Below are 26,341 nucleotides of genomic sequence, written 5' to 3'. Positions count from 1 at the left end.
ATCACGCGCTAGTCGGCTCGGATTCCTCCGCCCAGGCCGCGCTGCAGCCGCAGGTGGCCCCGCCGAGCTTGTCCGGCAGCGGCCGCCGTCCCGAGATGCCTCGCGGGTGACCTCCGACCTCGCGGGCCCGCCCTTCTCTCCGGCCGCTTCCCTTCCCAGCCCCGCTGAGCTTGCAGAGCCCCGACGGGGCCGGTGCGGGCTTCCGCGGACTGTCTCCGGGCGGCGGCGGCGTGCCGCTGCCTCTCCGCGCCCCGAGGTCCCGAGCGGGGCCGGGCCGGCCTCCCCTCGCCCCTTCTCTCCAGAGGCGCCCGGCGCGGTGACCGAGGAGGTGCCCGAGAGGCGCGTCTCGGGTGAGTGGGCCACGGGCGGGGTCTCCGCGGCGCGCTCGGGGCGGGGCGCAGGCCGGGCGGGGCGGGGCCGGCGGCGGGGCCGGCTTTCCTCCCTCAGCGCCATTTTGTGGCTGCGAGACCCGCAAATAAAGGTTCTCGCCAGCGCTGCGGCGGGAGGAGCGCGGGGGGGCCGGCGGCGGCGCGGCCTCGGCCTGTGTGACTGGCGGCGCCCGCGCAGCCTCGGGCTGGGAAGGTAGGTGCAGCCCGCAGCGGGAATGGCTACGAGGGCCTGTGGGGCCGGGGAGCGAGGCGCGGCCGCCCTAGACCCGGGGAAATGCACTCCGGGCCGGAAGGGCGGCCGGGCCTGCGGCCGTGTAGGCTTCCCGTTAGGCAGAGCGGTTTGCTGCCCGTGGGGATCCTTGCACCGCTTCGCGGCCATTCTACTTCCGTCCCTGACGGCAGGGGACAGGGCGGGCGTTCCCGCGGCCGGGGAGGCGGGGAGGCCGGAGGCCGCCCTCTCGGGGCTGACTGGCCATGCCGGTCCTTTCCCCGCCTCTGTCGCCCCCTCCCACCTTCCAGGCTTCGTCACCCGGGACCCAGAGGTACCCACAGTTCTGTATGGCACAAGTGAAGCATTCTGTTTTGGTTTTTTTAAAAAAACAAATTTCGTATCACGCAGTAGCTTGTCTTTTGCAACCACGTTCACCTGTGGACTCCCATTTTTACATAAGTGCATGCATTGTGAGAGTAGTTCAATTTTTTTGACAGCTTCGTGGAATTTTTCGTGAACTTCTAGTCTAGTTTTGGATCTCTGTAAGGCTGATTTGACCGTATTTAAAATTGTTTTGCATAAGACAGCGGGTGCACAGTAGAACAAGACCTAAGTTTTCCTCTCTGTGTGCATGTTTTATGGGCGTGGGGGGCGGCTAGGCCTTGTGCATGCATGCTAGGCCAGCCTTCTGCCGTTCTTTGGTTTGAGAATGAGGAAGTCAGTTAATTTAACCCCAAAGGACTAAGAAGACACTGTAAACTGGTTGTTAAGATCGGTGAGCCCGTTAAAGCTTCAAGGAGCATGTTATAATCCTCTAAGTTTTATTTACGCCTTTTTCATCGTTTACACGCTCTAGCCTAGCCTTTTCATTTAGTTAATTTTATTGTTTGGAAAGATAGGTGGAAGGCACAGATCAGTTACTACACATTCTACCTTTCTCTCCCTTTAGCTTATATATTTGAGCATTGGGACTGGAGAGTTGGCTCAGCAGTTTCTCTTCCAGCACAGGAATGATGGCTCTTGACCATCCTTAACTCTTTTTTTTTTTTTTTTTGGGGGGGGGGGGGTTTCGAGGCAGGGTTTTTCTGTGTAGCCCTGGCTGTCCTGGCACTCACTTTGTAGACCAGGCTGGCCTCGCACTTCCGAAATCCGCCTGCCTCTGCCTCCCGAGTGCTGGGATTAAAGGCGTGCGCCACCACGCCCGGCTCATCCTTAACTCTTGTTCTGGAATTTTGACTTCCCACTTCTGACCTCAGTGGGTGGCATCAGGCATGCACGTGATGCACATATATACATGCAAAACATTCACAAAACATTTTTAAATGCGGTCTGGAGAGAGATGGCTCAGCGGTTAAGAGAACTGACTGCTCTTCCAAAGGCCTGAGTTCAAATCCCAGCAACCACATGGTGAGATCTGACGCCCTCTTCTGGTGTATCTGAAGACAGCTACAGTGTACTTACCATATAATAAATTAAAAAAAAAAAAAAAATTTTAGGCCGGGCGTTGGTGGCGCACGCCTTTAATCCCAGCACTCGGGAGGCAGAGGCAGGCGGATTTCTGAGTTCGAGGCCAGCCTGGTCTACAGAGTTCGTTCCAGGACAGCCAGGGCTACACAGAGAAACCCTGTCTCGAAAAACAAAAAAAAAAAAAAAAAATTTAAATGCTTTTTTTTTAAACCAAGCATCAGGTTTTCTTATAGGTAAACATGTAGACGATTTGAAACTATTGAAAACAGACATTTTTGAGGTGGCTAGGTTTCATTCATTCATTCATTCACTACTGCTGGGGCAAGTTAGGGAAGGTTGCAGTCTACAGGATGGCTTCTGATATGATCGAAACTGAATTTTAAGGATTGGGCAGATGGGTTTCTAAGAGTGCTTTAGTTCTTTACTCTTAAACAGATGAGTGTGTTTGTACACTGTTTGTTATGACTTTTTTGTTTGTTTGTTTTGTTTTTCCAGACAGGATTTCTCTGTATAGCCCTGGCTGTCCTGGAACTCACTTTGTAGACCAGGCTGGCCTCGAACTCAGAAATCCACCTGCCTCTGCCTCCCGAGTGATGGGATCAAAGGCGTGCGCCACCACACCGGCAACTTGTAATTTTCAAGCCTCCTCCTGTCTTATGTATCTAATGTAGGCTCCTCTTATAAATGTTAGCCATCTAGATTATTGGTGTATAATATAGTTGTATTACTTGTATCGTGGTCTTTAGAAGTTTTACTTTATCAGCTTCAGCAAATCAAGATAGCATTCTTATCTTTATTCCACTTTTCTGCCTCTAAATACTTTATATTTCTTGTAACTAACTAAGCTTGGGGAAATTTTTCAGTATTCCCATAATTGAATAAGCTATTGATACAGGGTGTTGGGCATTTGTTCTTTGCCTGAAAGATGATGTTGGTAGAGTTTATTTTCTCTGTTGATTGTGTTCAAGCAATCTTTGTTTATATAGTGTTTTTATGGTACCAATAACAGATCTGCAGCACTTTGTACACCAAGCAACACTGGCATTCTCTTTGACTGATATGGAAACTGAAGCCCAAAGTATTAAGTGACTTGATCAAATAAACCTGTGAGACTGAAATAGCATTCTGATTTCTAACGAGTTCTCTTACTCCTGCAGTCCATTTCTTACATCCATTGTGATTTATTTTAGCAAGGCATGTACATGCCTTCTTTCATAACTTACCTTGGCCTGTGATTGCCTTTCTCCAGAGAGTACTAAGTTGCCTAACTTAGGATCATAGTGTTATGATCTGGAATGCTAGGCACTTAGTAATTCCACAACCTAAGCTAGGCTTTAAGAGTAGATAGCATCCTCTGTATTCTTTAAACTGTCTACACAAATAACTTAAGTTTAAAAATATATTTATTCAGTTTTATGTTATGGGTGTTTTGTCTGTACGTCTGTCTCTGTACCACATCTATGCTGTGCCCTTGGAGGTTCAGAAGAGGCTATCAGATCCCTAGAACTGGAGTAACAATTGTTATGAGCTACAATGTGAGTGTTGGGAATTGAATCCTGAAAGAGCAGTCAGTATTCTTAAATTCTGAGCCATCTCTCTAGCTGCTTCCCACCTTGTGTAATTTTAAAACCAGTCATTGGAAGCTTGCCAAATTATTCGTGTTTGAATTTTTCTGTTTTGCTTTTGTTGTTTTTTTTTTGTTTGTTTGTTTGTTTTGTTTTTTGGGGGGGGGGGTTGTGTTTTTTTTGGTTTTTCCAGACAGGGTTTTCTCTGTGTAGCCCTGGCTGTCCTGGAACTCACTTTGTAGATCAGGCTAGCCTCGAACTCAGAAAACCACCTGCCTCTGCCTCCCGATTGCCCGGCACAGTGAGATTTTTAATAGAGAAGATTTAATTTATGATATGCTCATTTAGAGTGTTTTCCTAAAATACTGGTTTCTTCTGTACAGCAGACCTGATTGAGAGCCAAGGGTTCAGTGGTGGTGTGACTGGACTATTTCATGCATATGGGAGTATATGTAAATTGATACTGGAAAAATCTTTACTATGACAAGTCAAATAGTCATTAGGAAATTAAATAGTTTTTAAAAACAGTAAAACAAAATGTTCAGTCAAAATCTTTTTTTGTTTGTTTGTTTTGTTTTGTTTTTTTTCCGAGACAGTGTTTCTCTGTATAGCCCTGGCTGTCCTGGAGGTCACTTTAGACCAGGCTGGCCTCGAACTCAGAAATCCACCTGCCTCTGCCTCCCGAGTGCTGGGATTAAAGGCATGTGCCACCATGCCTGGCTTCAGTCAAAATCTTAATCATTTAGAATTTTGAGACAGTCTCTATGTAGCTTTGGCTGTCTGGAACTCTCAATGCAGGGTGGCCTCAAAATACAGGGGTCCACCTGTCTATCCTTTCAGAGTGCTCAAATTTGAAGCATATATTACCACACCCAGCTTATAGTTTAGAATTTTTGATAGGTATAGTAAGTAAAATAAAGTGGAAAAAAATATAAGGTAACTTTGAGAACTAGGATCTAGTGATAACTGACTCCTTATTAAGTTTGAACGTTAGAAAATATCAGGTGTGTTATTATAGGAACTTTTTAAGATTTATTCATTGCATATACAGTATTCTACATGCATGCATACCTGCATGCTGGAAGAATGGCTGTGAGCCACCATGTGGTTGCTGGGAGTTGAACTCAGGACCTGAGTTCAACTCCCAGCCAGTTGTCCTAACCACTAAGCCATCTCTAGCCCCTAAAGATTTATTTTTAATTCTCTGTGTGTGCTAGTGTGCATGTGCTTGTCTGTGAAGGCCAGAGGTGTTGGTTCTCCCTGCAACTGGAGTTGTGAGCCACTTTATATGAGTTCTGGGAACTGAACTTAGATCTTTTTTGAGAGCAATTAACTGCTTGCTGAGCCATCCCTTCAACCCAAGAATTCATGGTTTTTTTTGTTGTTGTTGTTGTTGTTTGGTTGTTTTTTGTTTTTTTTTTTTTTCAAGACAGGGTTTCTCTGTGTAGTCCTGGCTGTCCTGGAACTCACTTTGTAGACCAGGCTGGCCTCGAACTCAGAAATCCGCCTGCCTCTGCCTCCCGAGTGCTGGGATTAAAGGCATTCACCACCACGCCCAGCAGAATTCATGTTTTGTGTATAAAGAGTCCCGGGTTGAATCCCTTTCACTACAATGAATGAAGGGACCAAAGTACTGTGAAATACACGATTGTTTAATAGCTATTTCACAAAACAGTTTTGTTTTGAGAAAAAACTTTAATTGAAAGAAAATCAACTGATAATCTTTCCCCCAAATCCTTCCCCCTTATTTTTTCAGGGTGCAAGATGACCAACGAAGAACCTCTTCCTAAAAAGGTATGTCAGCAGCTTCAAACCCTCGTTTCTTAAAGTTTAAGGGGCTGTTCTATGTCCTGATTTTCCACTTCCTTTCCCTCGTACTGTGTTTGCATCAAGGGACTACAGCTTTAAGATGTGTCTCTGTATGTGCTGTTTCACAGCTTTTAGAAGGTGTTACAGTATTCCTGTGATCTTCACTTCTTAGCCTGTGTTACATTACCATATACTCACGGGAACAATTTCTGAATAGTTTACAGATTTTACACACGTATACGCACACACATATATGTGTAATGTATGCATGTATTGTATATGTTCCTATTTTTGCTCCTATTTTGTTAAACCCCCAGGGTTGTAACTTTATCCACCTGAGTATTTTTCAAGGCTACACCTAATTAGTTCTCGTAGTCTGTTTTTTCCCTTTACTTTCTAACTTGATGTTCTGGTTCTATAGTCCTTTACTGAGTTTAGCTATCATTACTTATAGGGAATACTACATGTATCCTGAAGTTCTGTTAAACAGTGTGCTATATAGGCTATGGAAGGATTTGTAATTCAGTTTGGAAAAGGGTAATGTTATATAAAATTCTGCCTAAAGTTTTGGAGTCAACATTACTCAGGAGTGAGTAATGAACTAAGTATTTAGTGATGTGGGAACTGTGGTTTGCTTTCTCAGGTTCAGTGTTTTTTAAACTGTTTTGTATTGTAACACTAGTGTTACTGTTTAATACTTAGAAACTTTTTAAAGAAAGTGTTTTCTGTGCTTCTAGGAATCAAAGTAGGCTTCTTGCATGCTGTGCAGGCACTTCTCCTTTTATCTAGGCTCCCTCTCCCAAGAATTTTTTTGTTTTTTGTTTTTTTTGTTTGTTTGGTTTGGTCTGGTTTTTTGGTTTTTCGAGACAGGGTTTCTCTGCAGTCCTGGCTGTCCTAGAACTCACTCTGTAGACCAGGCTGGCCTCAAACTCAGAAATCCACCTGCCTCTGCCTCCCAAGTGCTAGGATAACAGGCACATGCCACCACTGCCTGGCCAAGAATTTTTTTTTTTTATATAAGAGAAATTAATAGAGCCATAGAAAAAGCATTTCTAGGGGCTGGAGAATGGTTCAGTGGTTAAGAACACCGACTACTCTTCCAGAGGTCCTGAGTTCAATTCCCAGCAACCACATGGTGGCTTACAACCATCTGTAATGGAACCTGATGCCCTCTTCTGGTGTGTCTAAAGACGGATACAGTGTGCTTACACCTAATAATAAATTAATCTTGAGAGAGAGAGAGAGAGAAGCAAGCAAGCATTTCTAAATGTATGAAACAACTTCAACTTAGGTTCTACTTTTCAAAAAAATATTTAACGTATGTGAGTGCACTGTAGCTATCTTCAGACTCACCTGGAGAGAGGCATCAGATCCCATTACAGATGGTTGTGAGCCATCATGTAGTTGCTGCAAATTGATCAGGGCCTCTGGAGAAGTCAGTACTATTAACTGTTGAGCCACCTCTCCAGCCCTCAAACTATTGAAAGTTGTAGATTAATAAGATGTTTAGGAACATTCTATGAGCTTCTTTCAAAATCAGCATCTGGATTAATAGTTTAAAAATAGGGAACTGGTACACTCACAATTTTTTCAAATTTCTTCATTTTTTTTCAAACATTCTCTATACAACTGCAGTTGTATCTCAAGATAAGCATCCGAATCCTTACCACAGGGCACTTTGATCCACTCCCTCCTTCCCCAGTCTTGCAATGATAATCCATTTTCCAGTTTCTTTAACTTCCTGAGTGCCTCAGAAAGGAAATCAGGCATGTGTGTCCTTCTAAGATTATCTTTTCACTTTGTATCACATATCAGTAATCTTTTTTTTTTTTTTTTTTTTGGTTTTTCGAGACAGGGTTTCTCTGTGTAGCCTTGGCTGTCCTGGAACTCACTCTGTAGACCAGGCTGGCCTCGAACTCAGAAATCTGCCTGCCTCTGCCTCCCGAGTGCTGGGATTAAAGGCGTGCGCCACCACGCCCGTCATATCAGTAATCTTATTTCTACTTGCTGCTGAAGAATATTGAATATATGGCTGGATCAGTTTTTCTGTTTTGTTTTGTTTTGTTTTGTTTTTTTTCTGGTTTTTCATAACGATTTCTCTGTGTAGCCTCTGCTGTCCTGGAATTTGATCTGTAGAATAGGCTGGTCTTGGAACTTAGAGAGATCCACCTGCCTCTGTATTACAGTTTTACAAGCATTTACCTGTTAAAGGACACTTGGACGATCCCAGTTTGGACAGTCACAAATAAAGCTACTTGTGAATGTTGACTTTATTTGGTCTGTATGCTCAAGGATGCAAATACTGATTGATGTGGCATGTGAAAGTTTAATCTGGCTGATGTGAGTTTTTCATTTCACTAGTTTGGTTGGTTTTTATTTTGAATTTTTTGTGTATCTGTATGTTGGAGATGCTCTGAAGTGGAGAAATGGTGTCCTTTGGAGCTGGAGTTGCAGACAGGTGTGCACTCTCTGACTGATTAGGTATTGTGAACTAAACTGGTTCTCTGAAGAGTTCCAAGCACTGCTAACTGATAAGCTCTCTCCAACCTTCACATTCAGTTTAAAGCTATTTTCAGAGTTGCTCCTGTGGAAACCACTTTGTGCTCTGAAAGAATACTCAGTTTTAAATTTTCTTTCTAGGTCCGACTGAGTGAAACAGACTTCAAAGTTATGGCACGGGATGAGTTAATTCTAAGGTAAAATGTTCTTTCATCAAAAATACATATACATCATACTATGACTACGTACTTACCATTATGCCATCCCTAGTTTGGGTTTGCTTGTTCTGTGGGGTTTCCTTGTTACTGATTATGTTTGAGACAGTGTCTTTCTATGGAAATTAAGATCCTCTTGCCTTAGCCCACCAAGGGATAGGAATACTGGCATGTTTCCACTACAGTAGCTGACATGGTTGTTTTGTAGTGTTTGGGGGTTAGCTTAGTTTGGGTTTTTTATTTGGTTGGTTTTGGTGGGTGGGGATTGGGGTATGTATGTGTGGGGAGTTTTTGTTTTAAAACATGGTTTCTTTGTGTAGCTTTGGCTGTCTTGGAACCTCTAACCCAAAGAGTTCACCTGTCTTTAAATCCCACAGCTGGAATTAAAGGCGTGTGCCATTATTATCTGATTCAGTCTGACTTTTTTTTTAAATGTTAATATAGCCTCAAGTCACTTGAAATATTTTTCGAATGTGTTTCCTATGATTCTTCAGTATGTCAGCAAGAAGAACTATAATATTAGTTTAGGGGATACATAGATTGATATTGAGGTAAAATACTCAGATTAGTTACACAGGAAGCATTTATATTTAATATATACCTTGCTAGAGAATGTGCTCAGTTTAATAAATCAGCAAGCTCAGGGAGGGCACAATGGTTCAGTGGGTAAGGTAAAGGCCCTTTCTGTGTAGACCTAGCTGTAGCCTAAGCTTAATCCCTGGAACCCACATGAAGCTGGAAAGAAAAACAAAAACAAAGTCTACAAGACTATTCCTTAGTCTCTTCCACATGTGTACCATGGCAAATGTGAGCCCATATAAAATAATAAGTTTTTACTAAAAACTATAGGAATGGGGGCTGGTGAGATGGCTCCCAACTGCTCTTCCAAAGGTCCAGAGAGAGTTCAAATCCCAGCAACCACATGGTGGCTCACAACCATCCGCAACAAGATCTGACTCCCTCTTCTGGAGTGTCTTAAGACAGCTACAGTGTACTTACATATATTAATAAATAAATCTTAAAAAAAACTATAGGAATGGATGTTATTCTGAAACAGGGTATATTCAAGTTGGCCTCAAATTAGAGTTCTCCCTTAGTCTTCTGAATATTAGAAATACAAGGGTATACTATAATAGTCTGACCGGTAGTCTTATTTCAATACAATTTCAAAGGATGGTCCCCACCCCCACCCCTAGGTTTTTCACTATGGGGTTTCTATATGTAGTCCTGGCTGTCCTAGAACTATAAACCAACCAGGTGGACCTCGAACTCAGAGATCTGTCTGCCTCTGCCTCCCAATGCTGAGATTAAAGTTACCACTACCTGGTTCTTCCAAGCTGGCCTAGAGCCTTTGAAGGTAACTAGGATTGTAGGCCAGTTACCACTATGCCCAACCTATGTATGTTCTTTTGCCTTGCCTGTCTTCTGTAAAGTGTGAAGCAACAGTAAAGCTAATGAATGCGTTGCTCATTAAACTATGTTTGTAATTATGTCAAAGTTAATAACCCAGCACAGTTTTTACTCTTATGATTATGGGTGTGCTTTCCTAGTGTAGTTAATAAAGGTAATTTCAATGTAACCACTAATATGAATTTGCTTTTTACTTAGATGGAAACAATATGAAGCATATGTTCAAGCTTTGGAGGGAAAGTACACAGATCTTAATTGTAAGTTTGATCCTTCCTAGATAAAGATATTATAGTTGTCTTTTGTTTTTTTTTGGGGGGGGGGTTCAAGACAGGGTTTCTCTGTGTAGCCCTGGCTGTCCTGGAACTCACTCTGTAGACCAGGCTGGCCTCGAACTCAGAAATCCGCCTGCCTCTGCCTCCCGAGAGCTAGGATTAAAGGTGTGCGCCACCATCGCCCTGCTTGAGACAGGGTCTTATACTATGTAGCAGAAAATATCCTGGAATTAAGATCTCCTACCACAGGCTCCTGAGTGCTGTGTTATAGCCAGGTTTCTGCTCTGCCAGGCCAGTTAATGTCATTGTTCTATTGAGTAGGTTAGAATGTGTTATTGTGAGTTTTATATATTAAATATACTATATGTGAGTGTAGGCATGTGGTCTCCTGTGTTCAGGTATGACTGGTGGAGTACAGAAGCAGCTCAGTGTGACACCATGGCACCATGACTCCCTGGGGAGCTCTCCCGAGCAGGAATAAATAACTTGTGTCCAAAACTGAAAACTTAAAGGCTGTGAATTTTTTGATTAATCTTGACAGAGAATTTTCTTTTGGTTAGTGAAATTTGTAATTTTGATTTCTTTTCTTTTACTCAGCAAACGATGTGACTGGTTTAAGGGAATCTGAAGAAAAACTAAAGCAGCAACAGCAGGAGTCTGCACGCAGGGAGAACATTCTTGTCATGCGGCTAGCAACCAAGGAGCAGGAGATGCAAGAGTGCACTGTGAGTGTCTTTAAATAGTGATAATAGCAAATATAAGTACTGTTTTTAAAGGGTCCAATGGAGAGTGGTTGGGAATGGAGGTTCTTTTTGGTATGTTTGTTTTTGTTTTTTTTGTTTGTTTGTTTTGTTTTATTTTGGTTTTTCGAGACAGGGTTTCTCTGTGTAGCCCTGGCTGTCCTGGAACTCACTTTGTAGCCCAGGCTGGCCTCGAACTCAGAAATCCTCCTGCCTCTGCCTCCCAGGTGCTGGGATTAAAGGCGTGTGCCACCACCGGCCAGCTGGGAATGGGAGGTTCTTATGTTTGCTTCCATCTCAATTCCTAATTTCGATGGAGTCTGTGTATCTTTTGCTATTATTAGGCAATTTGTGCTGCTTGCAATTGAATATGCAACTGTTGTGCATACAGTGGCACTTTGAATCACCAGGGCTTTGAGGACAGTGGTGCTCCCATCACCTTTTGAGATGAGTTTTAGGTTTTTGTTTTGTTTTGGGTTGCGTTGGGATTTTTTATCTATCTATCTATTTATTTACTTATTTTGCCTTAAGCTTTTCTTGTCATATTTTTAATATTTATTTTATGTTTATGAGCATTTGGCCTGCATTTATGACTCTGCACTACATGTTTGCCTGGTGCCTGTGGATGCCAGAAGTAGGCATTGAATCCTCTGAAAAAGGAGTTACTGATGGTTATAAGCCACTGTGTAAGTGCCAGAGCAAGAGCAGCCAGTGCTGTGTAGGAGTAGCTGCAGTTGTTTGTTTGTTTGGCTGGTTGGTTGTTTTTTCTTTTTTTTTTTATTTAAATTTTTGTTTTGTTTTGTGTGACAGTATGTCACTATGTAGCTCCGGCTAGCCTGAAGGACTCCTTATGTAGACCAGACTGGGGTTGAATTTACAGAGATGGGCCTGCCTTTGCTTTCCTGGTGCTGGTATTAAAGATGTGCACCACTCTGTACAGCTACTAGTGGGAATTTTTTCAGCAAAAGACTCCTGAGGTTGATTGAGTCACTGGACCTGGGAAGGGTGTGTTAAATAGTCTACTAGGCACAATCAGTAGGACCTGATCAATTAGACCTTCTTGGGCAAGTTATTCAATAAGTCATAGGTAGGTCTCATGTTTATATTGTGTGACTGTGAAAGAAATGGAATTTAGAAAGAGGAGAGCATAATGCTAGGGAAACAGGAACTGCAGATCACCTCTTCTGTCCACTCCACCACCAAGTGTCGAGGCAAAAGGTAGTTTTAGTAAAAATAGGAATTGAAAATTTTTATGTTTAGCAGTCAGAAAGATGGTAGGCTACTTTAGTAGGACCTGTTGCTTTGGGGGTTAGGGATAAAAGTAAGAATGGAGTAATTAAAGCAGGTGATAATTTTAGATAGTTAAACAGAACTAAGAGAATGTCTGTAGAGTTCAGAGCCTGAGTTCAGAACTGCAGTACCAGTTGTACATGGAGAGCCCTGAGGAGCCAGTGGAGCGAGGCAGACCTCTGGGGCTTCCTGGCTGCAGTCAACAAGCAACAGGCCAGTGAGATACTTTGCCTCCAAAAACAAAGTGGATGTTGTCTAGGGAGGGAAAATACTAGAGGTGTATAGCCGGGCTAACACTCAAGATGGTTCTCTGGCCTATACAGAAACACAGGTTTACATCTTTAGTAAAATTGTATTTAATGTGAAAGTCAGAGGACAGCTTGCAGCAATTCATTCTCACCCTACAGATCTTGGGGATTGAACTCAGGTCAACAGACTTAGCCACAAGTGCTTTCACCCATTAAAAATCTTGCTAGCCCCTTAAGATTTTTTTATTACTATATTTCATTTATTTATTTATGGATATTTTATGACCTGCGTATTTAAGTTAGAGGACAACTTGTGGGAGTTGGTTCTCTTTCCATCATGTGGATCCTGGGAATTAAATTTATATTATCAGGACTGACAGCAGGCACCTTTATCTGCTTAGTCATCTTCTTGCCAACCTTAAAACTATCTTTCTTTCCTCCTGTTTTCTTCCCTGGCAAAGGGGAGTTTGTTCTGGTTACATTTGCCTCCTTTTCTATTCGCCTCCTTTTCATGACCAACAGTGCTTACTGTTGGGATTTAGTCTGAGTCAATGTTGTGAGATTGTTGTAACCAATGAGGAGAGCAGGTGAGACACACTGATGTGATGTTTATTTAACTCTCCTCTTAAAATACTTTAGTAGCGCTGGGTAGTGGTAGCACACGCCTTTAATCCCAGCACTCAGGAGGCAGAGGCAGGCAGATTTTTGAGTTTGAGGCCAAGCTGGTCTACAGAGTGAGTTCCAGGACAGCCAGGGCTACACACAGAAACCCTGTCTTGAAAAACTACAAAAAAGGGGGAGGGAAAGGAAGGGGAGGAAAAAAAAAAACTTTAGTAGCTAGCAGTACTTTGAATTAACGGGTAAAGTTTCTGTTTAAAATAAATTTCTTTTACATTTTTCCAAAGGAGCTGGGCAAGATGATCTAATGGTTAAAGTGCTTGCTTACTGCTTGTGCAGAGGACTGGAGTTCTCTTTCCAGTACACTCAGTTCCCTATATAAATGCAGCCCCAGGGATCTATTGGTCCCTGGGGGTACCCTCAGGTACATGCTCATACTAACATACAGATACAAAAATGAAGTAAATACTGTTAGAGCAAGCTTGGGCTCATGGTGTTATCCTGCTCTGTACAGTATGGATCTCTGAATTCCAGGCTGGCCAGGTCTACATAATTAGACTTTGTCTCAAAAGAAAAACATAGTATCTCCATAAATATTCTTTTCTATCTGTGTACAGTGAACTCAGAAGTAAATGTAGTCTCAAGTCAATCAGTATACTTGTGCCTTCTACTACATTTATGGTAGGGAATTTAAACTTTATTTTATTAAAACATGGGTAGGGTAGAATTGACTATATGACTCAGTAGTCAAAGATGCTTGCTACTGTGCTAAAAGGCCTGAGTTCAACCCCCATGACCCACATGGTTGGAGGACGAGGACTGCATTCACCCCCTAAGCACAAAATAATAAATGTAATTCTTTTAAATTGTATTTACTTTATTACTATTATTATTTTGTTGTTTTTTGTTTGTTTTGTTTTTCGAGACATGGTTTCTCTGTGTAGCCCTGGCTGTCCTGGAACTCACCCTGTAGACCAGTGCGCCACCACTGCCTGGCTCTTTTTTTTTTTTTTAAGATTTATTTATTTATTATATGTAAGTACACTGTAGCTGTCCTCAGACACTCCAGAAGAGGGCGCCAGATCTCGTTGCGGATGGTTGTGAGCCACCATGTGGTTGCTGGGATTTGAACTCTGGACCTTTGGAAGAGCAGTCGGGTGCTCTTACCCACTGAGCCATCTCACCAGCCCCTGCCTGGCTCTTTTAAACTTTAAAAAGCAAACGTTAGAGCATCACAAGACTCTTGATCTAGTAGTACTTTGGATATGAAGGAGATTAGGGGAATTTTAATTCATATTTTAGAAAAAGTTATTTTAGAGCTCTAGTAAATAGCACAACTGAAGTTGAAATTGAAAGTTTCATATGTAAGTAAGAGGGTCCTAGTACCATGTATAAAGTTAAACTTTGCTTCTTTCTAGCAGTTGTCAGTCCTTAAAATAAAAACATGTTGCTTGTTTTTTGGTTTTGTTTTGAAACTAGATCTCACTATATAACCCTGGCTGGCTTAGAACTCCCTGCATAGATCAGACTGCCTCCCATGTTCCCCCATGTTCAAGTTTGGTTTGGGTTTTGGTTTAAGTTCTTTTTACTAATGTTTGTGTCTGTGAATTTCTGCTGAAGGATGCCAGAGGTATTGGATCCGCCCACCCACAGCCCTACCTCCAACCCTGGTGGAGTCCTAAGCAGTTTTGGGCTGTCTATTGTGGGTGCTGAGAGCTAGAATTCTTCATCCTCTGCCTCTGTAAGAGCAATTCATGCTCTTATCTATTTATTTACTTATTTCCATTTTATGTACATTGGCATTTTCCCTCATGCATATTTGTATATGTCTGTGTGATGGTGTCAGATCTTGGAGTTATGGACAGTTGTGAGCTGGGATTTGAATCCCAGTCCTCTGAAAGAAAAGTCAGTGCCCTCATCCACTGAGCTCTCTCTCCAGACCCCAGTTCATCCTTCTAACTGCTGAGCATGATGTAACCCTGGTTTGGCTTGGTTTGGTAGAGTTTGGTTTTCAGACAGGGTTTCTCTGTAGTCCTGGCTAGCCTTAAACTCAGAGGCTTGCCTCTGCCTCCTAAGTGTTGGAACTAAAGGCATGAGCCACCATTCCCCACCTTATGATATGGCCTTTGTTTTGTTTTGTTTTGTTTTAATGCTGTTTTGGTTGTACAATGAAAGTAACCTCATGAATTGCCTTAAACAAACACGTGTGTTTTCTTTTGTCCCCTTTTTTCCTTTGTGGTTGTAGAGATTAAGACGTAGGGCCTTTCCCATATAATGCCAGTGATCTGCTACTAGGCTACATCTCCAGCCTTTGGTATCCTTCTTTTGTTAAGACACAGTCTTTTTTTAACTCTTAGGAAGCTTAAAATCCTCTCTCTACTTCCTAAGGGCTAGAATTATAGGCATATGCCATTGTTCTCAGTTTTGGTACTTTTTCTAGGGTTTGTGTTGTTGTTGTTGTTTGAAATTGTGTGAGATTGGACTCAAGGGCCTTGTTCTGTGTGTGTGCTATCTGTTAAAGAGCTACACCGTTAACCTTAGGGAGACTTAATATCAAAGGGGTACAGACCTAACAAATAGGCTGACTGAGTGTCCGGTTAATAAAAGAGTATTTCTCTTCTTAGGGGTTTCTTTTGATTTGGTAGTAATTGTACTCTTTGCTTTGCATAGACTCAAATCCAGTACCTCAAGCAAGTTCAGCAGCCGAGTGTGGCCCAACTGAGATCAACAATGGTAGACCCAGCGATCAACTTGTTTTTCCTAAAAATGAAAGGTGAACTGGAACAGACTAAAGACAAACTGGAACAAGCCCAAAATGAACTGAGTGCCTGGAAGTTTACGCCTGATAGGTAAACAAATCATACTCCCCAGTCAAGACTTCCCTGACAGTCCCACCTCGAGAAAGCTGTGGTGGGACAGCCAAGTACTCGTTTCCACACCAAGACTCAGACTTTTTGAGCCAAAAAAGCCACATTCTTATACTGTCCAGCTTGTAATGGTTAATGTAAAACTTACCAGATGAACCTTGTGTTTCAGCTTTTCTCTTCCCCTCCCCCTTGCTTCAGAGGCCTGATGCCGTCGGACTATTCCGAAGAAGAGGCCAACTCCGAAAAATTCCCCTTCTAGGACATGTAGACACTTTGAGAAGTGTTTCTGTTTGAAGAAAATAGAGGGAAAAACAAGTCTTAAGTCTGTGGCACACTGTGTCTTCAGACAGTTTGGAGGATTGAAATCCTAGAGGTTTTAAATCATGAATTGAACATGTAAAATTCCAGTAAACTGTAAAAATGGAATATGCATCGCTCTTAACCATGAGCATAGTGACTTAGAGACACTGTACATCAGTTATGCCAATAAGACTGTGGACTTCATGATTGTTGAACTACTGGGTCAAAACTCAAATGAGGTGAATTTGCCTTTAAAGGATTTACTTGCTAAGAACCAACTAATAGCCGTGAGACAATCACGTCATAGCTACCAGTACAAGTAGAGCATATATTTATCCATTTAGCTCTGGGCTCTATATTATAGAATGGAGCCTTAAATCTATGTGGTTTTTATCAATGGTTTGTCTTTTGAATGGTGGAAACTGTAGATCACCTTACCCGAGGACTGTACAAACGTGAAGGTGTTATCTCACACTTCAGGTTTAAAGTGTTTGAAGCATTATAAGCATTCATTTCACAACTAGATTGTATATGGTATTTGGCTGTGATGAGACTCCCATTATTCAGTAAACCCTCATCTCATTCAGCAGGCACATGTTGAACAGCATTGTCGTTGGTGTGAAATGGGGGAATGTGTTCCTTCATTGTATTGGGCCTTTTGTATCGAATTCCTGATATTAAATTAAATGTGCCTTGAAATAGTTGGGTTTTTTTTTTTTTTAATTCAAGGAATACTCTGATAATTTTGTTGTATTCAATATTTTACTTTGGGGGGCTATGGAGAGCAGGATCAACACTTTGGAAAATTTATTCTGTGCTCTTCAAAGTGAAGGAAAAGGCTGTCTCGCTTAAAAGACTATTCCAGATGGTATAAAAGACAAGGAGACTTGGCATTTGGCCCCAGGATATTACAGTAGAACATATTGTGGGACAGTCTCACAAGGTGCCTGCCAGAAGATTGGGAAAATAATGTGTTGGACCTCTGGGCTGGCCCAAGTGAGATGGTTTGTGAATTGAAAAAGGTATAGTGATCATTTCTAGCAAACTCATTTGCTCATTTAGATAAATGAGGCATTATATTCTTCATGCTTCCATCCAATCGTGGAGGTGAATTTTTTTCGTCTATAAGTCAGCAGTTTGAATTTTCCCTTGGTGATAATGGAGTCTGAGATGAGTAGAAGATAAATGTTCCAGCATGCCCCAACGTTTAAGTGCAGTTTTAACCAGGGTGGCTTAACTTCTCTCTTAACCGTTCCATTCAATTGTAAGTATGCTTATGTTTGTGCTTTAGTGCACTGACTGTGGGCAGGGTGGGCTGGAGGAATGATGTGTATAACTTTTCAGGAACAAGTCTGCTTCTAAAATTGTCACTGGGGGTTTGGAGGGTAAGTAAACCAATCTGTTTAAAAGTAGTTTATTGTGACAAAATTGGATCTTTTGTATTTATTTCATGCATTATCAGGTTCATGGTTGAAATGACTTAGTTTTAGTGGGTTGAATAGTAATTGGTAAAATGTATTGCTAGTGTGTACTCAGATTTAGCCAGTCTTTCTCTGCTGCTTGAATACAGTGACTTTGAGGCCTGTGGGCCTGCTTTCTTGTTATTGTTAATCTTCTCTCTTAATAAGACAATACATGTTCATGTATACAAATGAAATACTAGAGAAAGATGGGAGATGGAAAGTGTCACTCATGGACCTGATGTCAAACTGCCCCATTCTGCTCTACAGGACCAGTACCACTGTTAAATATCTTGGGTGTCATCGAGATAATTTGTGATACACAATGATTTCATGTATATTGGTTTTAAAGAAATGTAATCATATGGTACACACACATGGTTCCAAGCTTTATTATTTTCCTTCATTTTTATCTTCTAGGTATTTTTTAGCATATCTAGATTACTACCTTTTTAATGGTTTCTTAGTATTTTTTAATCTTATTTTAACAACCCATCAATGAGGTTTCATTATATAAAACTAAACCATGTGATATAATGAATCAAGTACTAAAACTACATTATTAATTTGAAAATAAGTAGTGCTTAATTAGTCATGTGGAATGATCCCAATGATTGGGTTGTAAGGTTTCCTATATGTATATGGTATTCCCTCCCTTTGCTGCAGTTCTAATTTTGAGGGATAAAGATCTTTTTAGCTGGATGTGGTGGCTTATGCCTTTAATCCCAGCAGTGATGAGGCTGATACAGTAGGATAGGGAATTTAGGAGTACGTTCATAAATTTGTATCTCAAAAAATAAAAAAGAACTACTAAGAGATGGATTGTGATTCCTTCCCTAATATTGTCAGCTCTACATTATTTCATTTGACAACACAATCATTATAAGTGTTTAGGAATATACTGGTCATTTTCAACTTAGTCATTTAGGCAGTTGTATGTACAACTCTACAAAGTAACCTGCCTTCCTTCCCTTGATTATTAAGGTAATATATACTGATGTCCCTTGTGTTTTGAAGTCCTTAAGTATTTCCTGTTACTTTGGGATTATTTGGTTTTAGGAGTCATCTCAGCACTTAGGAAGCAGAGGCAGGCAGATCTCTGGAAGTTCAGTGTAGCCAGGACATCACATTGAGACTCTTAAAAAAACAAAGGAACTAGAGAGTTTGGCCCAGTGGTTAAGAACTGGCTGCTCGGTTGGAGAGATGGCTCAGCGGTTAAGAGCACTGACTGCTCTTCCAGAGGTCCTGAGTTCAATTCCCAACAACCACATGATGGCTCACAACCATCTGTAATGGGATCCCACGCCCTCTTCTGGTGTGTCTGAAGACAGCTACAGTGTACTTGTAAATAAATAAAAGTCACTGCCTGCTTTTCCAGAGGACATAGGTTTGAGTCCCAGCACCTACATGGTGGCTCACAACCAACTGTAATGCCAGTTCCAAAGGACTGGATGATCTCTTCTGGGCATGGCACACAGACATCCGTAGAGGGAAATGCCTATACACATACAATTATTTAAAAAAAAAAAGAACTGCTGCTCTTCCAGAGGACCCAGATTCAATTTCCAGCACCTACATGGCAACTTACAGCCATCGAAAACTCCAGTCCAGGAGAACTAATATGCTTCCCTCTAGCACCAGGCGTGCATGTGTTGCATAGACTTATGTGCAAACAAAATACCCACACTCACGAAAAGAGAACAGAAATATTTTTAAAATACAAAGGCATTTTATTTTTAAAGACTTATTTGTATGTATATATGAGTGATTTGTCTGCATGTCTTTCTCTCCACCATGTGCATATGGAGGCCAAAAGAGGATGCCAGATGCTTTAGAATTGGAGTTATAGAAGGTTGGGAGCCAGCATGTGTGTGATGGGGATCAAACCTGGGCCCTGTAAAGTAGTCAGTGTTCTTAACTATTGATCTAACTTTCCAGCACCTATTTTTTAAATTTTTTTAATGAAAGCAATAACCTCTAGTATCCATTTTAAAATAGTTACTTGTAGTTAAGTTCTCTCTCTTCCTACTTATTTTGTGTTGCTGAGGACTGGATCTAGGGCTTTGACCAGGCTAGACGAGCACTTCACAGTGGAGCCTCTTCTTTGGTGAAGAGTACTAAGGACTGAATCCATGACCTACCTCACTTGCTAAGTAAACTCAGAGTACACTCCCAGCTCCCTCACTGTCTTATGTGTGCTGTGTGTTTATGTGTGCTGCTATAACCACAACTACAGATTTTATACAACATAGTTGCTAACATAAAAATTAAAAAGCCGTTTTGAGGTATTTTAGAGGTAATTCTTGAGACAGGGTCTCTCTGTGTGTCTGGTGCTGGCCTAAAACTAGCTTCAGTTTATGCTAGGACTATTATCAGCCTGCTAATAAGCATTAAGCTATGTTACCCATTTTTAAATAAAATACTTTAACATTTTTGATATTTTTCTATGGGGCCAAGGCAAGTGACCAATTAATGTATTTTACCCTTTTTCTTTTTTAAAAGTCTTTATTAATTCACAGAAAAGTAGAGTTTTTCTGGCTAGAAAATCTGTTGTATATGATTCCGAGAAACAGGAAGCCATAACTTTAATCCAATACAAACTTTAAGAACAGTCAGTTCCAGGGCAGCCAGGGATAGTAAGAATCTTTCTCTCCCCCCCCCCCTTTTTTGTTTCGTTTTGTTTTTTTGAGGCAGGGTTTCTTTGTGTAGTCCTGGCTGTCCTAGAACTCAATCTATAGATCAGGTTGGCCTCAAACTCAGAAATCTTGTGTCTGCTGGGATTAAAGGCAAACACCGTGTTGGGCCAGACCCTGTCTCAAAAAAAAAAAAAAAAAAACAAAAAAAAAACAAAAAAAACAAAAGAAAAAAAGAAAGGAAGTTATTGGAATATGGGCAGATAACTAGAAGGAAGGAGGAGCTCTGGTGTCTTTGACAGTGGTGTCCACATCTTGTTTCCTTGTTAAATTCTAAGTGCTTGTTTAGTGGAGGCTGAATTCTGAGGAGGTTGATAGGAAATGTGGGTAGGGATGTAGAGCTACAATAACTGAAGGGAATGGTTAAACAAATAAAATTTAATACATGCACTCAGGGCTTCTACTGTGACTCCTTTGAACATTAGTAATGTGGTTTTTAATGTTCCAAAAACATCTGTAAGGAAATTTTAATTGCATTTTGTTGTTGTTGTTGTTGAACTGTATTATATAACATAAGCTGTAAGTTAAGGAATCCTACAACGTTACCTGTAAAAGAGTTGTCTACAAAGTACTACTATTTTTAGGTGTTCCTAGGATCAGATGAAAATGTGTGTCTGGGAAGTGCAAGTCCCGCTATAGATGGGAAAAAAACACTCCAGTACCAAAGTGTTCCTAACACAATTTGAAGAATGTTAAACTGTTCCTATGCAAGTCTCAAAGTTAGTATCACAGTTACATATTTTAAAGTTATTTCTGCTGTTATTGCTAAGGCTGAAAGCAGTGAGATTTTTATTGGTTTGTTACTTGAAGTTTTGATTGCCCTTTTCAGTTGTTGTAGGAGTTGAATAGGTAGGACACTATTATTTTTTTTTTAATTTTTTTAGATTTATTTATTTATTATAAGTACACTGTAGCTGTCTTCAGACACTCCAGAAGAGGGAGTCAGATCTTGTTACAGATGGTTGTGAGCCACCATGTGGTTGCTGGGATTTGAACTCTGGACCTTCGGAAGAGCAGTCGGGTGCTCTTACCCACTGAGCCATCTCACCAGCCCAGGACACTATTATTGAAAATTAAACTGTTCTGTGGCACTCATAATCTGGAAGATAATTCAAGGTTTGGGAAATAGCCCAAACTTTTGTGACTTGTATTATGCAGTCTTAATCACATCCCAGTATTGTATGTTCATCAGGGATAGTGGCTCACACCTGTATTCCTGGTATTTAAGAAGTAGGAGGCTTGCAATTTTAACATCATCCTCTACTACACAGCAAAAGGAAAGGAAATTATGTCTCAGTTTAGTTAAATAAGGAATTAATGGATTTCTATTTGGGAAGTCTTTTAAAAGATACATTCTTGTTATATGTGCCAGAGAACTACCTAGTTAAAGGAATCCATTATGTGCGTTTCCTAGTACGAATATATTCTTATTCTTTTATAGATATTTTATAGATGATAAAGGGGCATGCATTTGTAATTGATACTACACGTATTTTTTTAAAGAACCTTTCTGTTTGATGAATTAGTACCTTGGTGTTACATTAACAGTTAAATCCAAGATACATGTTAAATGGCCTACTTCTTCTTGAAATGATAATTTAGGATGAGAACCTTGATACAGTAGGAACAAAAAGTGGCTATTTGGCACTTTTTGTTTAAGGTTTATTTTTGCTGCTCTATTGGTAAAATACTGAAGTGCAGAAGATGGACATGTTCCAGAAAAGAAGATGGTAATTACAGGGTGGCATCTCTGTAACATAGTTATGTTCTGTACGTGTTAATGCTCCAGTTATTAAATTGTGAGCAAAGGCTAAAGAGAGCTTTGTCTTCATTTTGTGATGATGGGCTCTTTCCTTTGCAGTCAAACAGGCAAAAAGTTAATGGCGAAGTGTCGAATGCTTATCCAGGAGAACCAAGAGCTTGGAAGGCAGCTGTCCCAGGGCCGTATTGCACAGCTTGAAGCAGAATTGGCTTTACAGAAGAAATATAGTGAGGAGCTTAAAAGCAGTCAGGATGGTAAGGAGGTTTTTTGTTTAACTTTGCACTGGCTTTATAGCTACCAGCCTTGTGATGGATGAGATTCTGTGCATGTTCTTAGGTGATGGCTACCTAAAATTGTGCATGCAACACCTATCATTGACTTGTGAAACAAAACCATTGAATGTTACAGTGTTTCCCAAGGTACTAATAGCATGCTGGGAAATTTTTCTATGCTGGGAAATTTTTCTAAGTTTGTGTTTGTAAGATGTTTTGTTTAAGATGTAAACATTGATAACCCAGTGCATGGGCATCATTAACAGTGTCTGGGATTAAAGGCAACATAATTATACTTCCTTAAGGTAGTACTCTTCGTTTAAAAGAGGATTTAGTATTTAAATTTGCTGAGACAAACTAAATGTGTTTGTTACTATAGTCCTTTTTTATCTAAGTGTAGCTGCATTTTTTGTTTGTTTTGTGAAGTGGATTAAGAGTAAAAAATGGGCCGGGCGTGGTGGCGCATGCCTTTAATCCCAGCACTCGGGAGGCAGAGGCAGGCGGATTTCTGAGTTCGAGGCCACCCTGGTCTACAAAGTGAGTGCCAGGACAGCCAGGGCTACACAGAGAAACCCTGTCTCGAAAAACCAAAAAAAAAAAAAAAAAAAAAGAGTAAAAAATGGATCCACACTGTAAACTGAGAACCAGTGTAGTTAGTTGGTTCTTGGTTGCAAAGAAAGCCAATAGACAATGTTGTCATTATTAGTTTTTACTGAGTAAACATGGAAGTGGGGAGAGTTTATGTAGCAATTGAGAGTTGTTTGTTCTTAAAGCCTTAAAAACAAAAAAAGCCTTAAAATTGACTAGTATACTTTAGCAAGCCCCAGTTATTTTTTATATGATTGTGTTCTTGTATGTGGAGCAGACTTTGGTTCATACACATACCTCTTTGTAAGGTTAGAGTAAAAAACTAACACTGTCTTGAGGGCTAGAGATGCTGTAGATTTAATGTAAGGCCCTGGCTAAGGGTGAAGAAAAGGGACACAGATAAGATTTTACAAGTTATCAATTGTGTGAGGCAGAATGGTTGCAATCAAATTTTAGCTTGATTTCTTTTTAGTATTTAAAACATCCAGCCACCCTCCAAATGTTTCCTTCTTGGTGGTTAAAATTCCAAGTAAATTCTTTAAAGAATCTATTTTGGGGTATTGGTGGTCAACTAGTCTAGCCAGATGGGTAGGTTCCAGGTTCAATGAGAAGTAAAGAGCTGTAGAAAGAGACCTCTGGTGTTGACTTCTGGCCTCTCAGTGCACACACATACACAAGTGAGTGGGTGTGTGCACATACAACAACACAGAAATGTTTTAAAATGTTAAGATATTAGCCGGGTGGTGGTGGTGGCGCACGCTTTTAATCCCAACACTTGGGAGGCAGAGGCAGGTGGATATCTGAGTTTGAGGCCAGCCTGGTCTACAGAGTGAGTTCTAGGACAGCCAGGGCCATACAGAAAACAAACAAACAAAAAAAATTAAGATACTAAAGTTTGGCTCTCCTTTGCACAGAACTGAATGACTTCATCATTCAACTTGATGAAGAAGTAGAGGGTATGCAGAGCACCATTCTAGTTCTTCAGCAACAGTTGAAGGAGACACGACAGCAGTTGGCACAGTACCAGCAGCAGCAGTCTCAAGCTTCAGCTCCAAGTACCAGCAGGACTACATCTTCCGAACCTGTAGATCAGGCAGAGGCCACAAGCAAAGACTGCAGTCGTCTGGCAAATGGACCAAGTAATGGCAGCTCCTCCCGCCAGAGGACGTCTGGGTCTGGATTTCACAGGGAGGGGAGCACACCTGAGGATGACTTTCCTTCTTCTTCAGGGAATGGTAATAAGGCCTCCAACAGCTCAGAGGAGAGAACTGGCAGAGGAGGTAGTAGTTACATAAACCCACTCAGTGCGGGGTATGAAAGTGTAGACTCTCCCACGGGCAGTGAAAACTCTCTCACACATCACTCAAATGACACAGACTCCAGTCATGACCCTCAAGAGGAGAAAGCAGTGAGTGGGAAAGGTAATCGAACTGTGGGTTCCCGCCATGTTCAGAATGGCTTGGACTCAAGTGTAAATGTACAGGGTGCAGTTTTGTAATATTTTTCCAGGAAAATTTTTATACAGTGTCATTTAATTGGGGAAAGGATACTGTCAAATTAATGCATACTTTTGTCACAATTTACCTTTTTGTGGGTGTGTTTTTGTTTTGTTTGGTTCCTTTTTTTTTTTTAATTGCTTCAATACCTCTGCCACTTTGAAAAGTGTAACAGTTAATTACTTTGAACGTTGCTAAAATGACATTTTGTGTAGGGTCAAGTTATTTTTATATGAGTTAATGTGAAGTTGTAAATGGGAATCTATAGCAATGACGTCTGTATAAATCTGTGTCTTATCTAGAACTTGTGCTGTCAGGGCCCTCTTCCTCACGCTGTTGTTACTCACGCACCATTCAGACTTGTTAGAGTAGATGTGGGTTTAGGACTGCCGAGTTTGCCCAGTATAGTAGTTTTTATCACTAAAAAGTTGGACTTGGAGTCCTATAGTAGTTTCAGCGTTAGATAAAGTTTTTCCACCATACATCTTTAGGTGCATTCATCTTTAGGTGACTGAATGTTAAGAAATCTGTGTGCATAGTTACTAAGTTTTTATGAACTGTTGTGTCCTGTTAATGCATATTGCCCTGTGACTCCAGTATATCTCACCTGTACTGACCAAACCTAAATAAACATTTTTATTACGACTCTTGTTTGTTTTTTTCCTTTTGTCTTGGGTGTGTTTAGCAATTGTCCTTTCTTTTCACTGAATGGCTGAATGGCTACTTACTCTGTAGCATATACAAAGATCACATTAAAACAGTCTATGCATTGAGCCTGACTATCCACCTCATTTTAATTTGCACTTTTCTTTGCAGAATGAAGTGGGAGTTTGACTACAGTTCAAGGACTTTGGTTTTGGTTTTTTTCCCTCTTGACGTAAGGCTCTCATTTTTTAAAAACTAACCAAATTTTAGGTTTTTGTTGAAGAGCAGTTTGTTCTTCAGATCTGATTTCAGGGAATAGCTACAGAGATGTTTGCTTTAAAACATTGGCCAAATAATGCTTTTTCCAGAAACAGCATCCTTGCATGTATTGTAAGGAGGTCTATGGGTCTGGACATGTGAAACAAGTACCCTTAAGAGCTGTGCCATCTCTTCGTCACCACACTCCCTTTTTGCCCACCTTCTCTCTTCCTCTTCTCCCCACCCATGCATCTGTCAGACTTATATCATCCTTAGTTTGCCATTGTTCTTCTCATAAAATGTGGCAGTGATACCTGGGATGCTAACACTTAGAGGACTATCATTTAAGCTCCCTTGACAACATCCACTCTTACATTAGCAGGTCACCCAACCATGATTCTGAGCTTAGTCCTTAATGTTTTCCTGCCTCCCTTCATGCTTCTGAATAAAAGGAAGAAAAGAAACAAACCTGAGCAGGGTTTGAGGTTGCTGTGCCAAATATTTAGAGATTGGAGCCAGAAATGAACGTGATGGCTGTGCAGTAAAAATGCAAATTAAGGGCTGGAGAGATGGCTCAGCAGTTAAGAGCACTGACTGCTCTTCCAGAGGTCCTGAGTTCAATTCCCAGCAACCACATGGTAGCTCACAACCATCTGTAATGGGATCCGATGCACTCTTCTGGTGTGACTGAAGACAGCTAGAATGTACTCAAAATAAAATGTAAATTATAAAAGCTTTTAAGTATATAGTTAAAGATGGCAGGCTAAGGCAACAAGCTTGATTAAATACAGTCTTTGGAAGCAATTTGAGGATGGTGTGGCTCTGCTTGCTTAGCATAGTCACAGCCCAGGCCATCCAAAAAAAGAGAAAGCAAACAAAAAAACAGTTTATGAACAAAAGAGATTGGAAGCAGCATCAAGTCTAGCATTGGAAGGTGGGCTAGTTGTTATATACTCAGTTCAGTGAGTGAACAGTTGGTTGTGATGGTAGCTGTTTTATGTTGTCTAATCAAAACACTGAGAGGGTGAAACAGGATTGAGAAATCAAGGCCAACCTGAAGCTACTATCTCATAGTGAATCTACTATTGAGAAGACGAATGTGAGCATGTGTAAAAAGTGCTGCTTATTAAAAATACACTTCAACAGATGAGCTTGTCCTTTCAACTGTTTAATACGGCCTTTTGTAAAAGTAATATTCATGAACAAACAGCATTTTTCTGACAGTTGGACTCCTGTAACTAGTCATGAAACAACCCCAGAATGATTG

At 41.0% G+C, this 26,341-nt stretch overlaps 1 protein-coding gene across 2 annotated transcripts; it reads left to right on the top strand.

The window, feature by feature from the left end:
* Window positions 1-119: 119 nt before the first annotated feature.
* Window positions 120-24,830, top strand: Wtap (WT1 associated protein). 2 transcript variants are annotated; one of them, XM_021186287.3, is made up of 8 exons: window positions 120-350; window positions 5,389-5,426; window positions 8,082-8,137; window positions 9,764-9,822; window positions 10,435-10,562; window positions 15,404-15,582; window positions 21,915-22,069; window positions 23,590-24,830. In XM_021186287.3, the coding sequence occupies exons 2-8, from the start codon at window positions 5,397-5,399 to the stop codon at window positions 24,171-24,173; spliced, it is 1,191 nt and encodes a 396-aa protein (XP_021041946.2). In that variant the 5' UTR covers window positions 120-350; window positions 5,389-5,396; the 3' UTR covers window positions 24,174-24,830. The 2 variants fall into 2 exon arrangements, with proteins under 2 accessions (XP_021041946.2, XP_021041945.2); XM_021186286.3 differs by lacking the exon at window positions 120-350 and adding an exon at window positions 424-582.
* The last annotated feature ends 1,511 nt before the right edge of the window (window positions 24,831-26,341 follow it).

This window comes from Mus caroli, unplaced genomic scaffold (assembly GCF_978045245.1).
Source record: "Mus caroli unplaced genomic scaffold, Mus_caroli_1 scaffold_18, whole genome shotgun sequence".
Taxonomy (NCBI): domain Eukaryota; kingdom Metazoa; phylum Chordata; class Mammalia; order Rodentia; family Muridae; genus Mus; species Mus caroli.
Note: the sequence above shows the minus strand (reverse complement) of the source record. Positions and strands in the feature narration are given on the sequence as shown.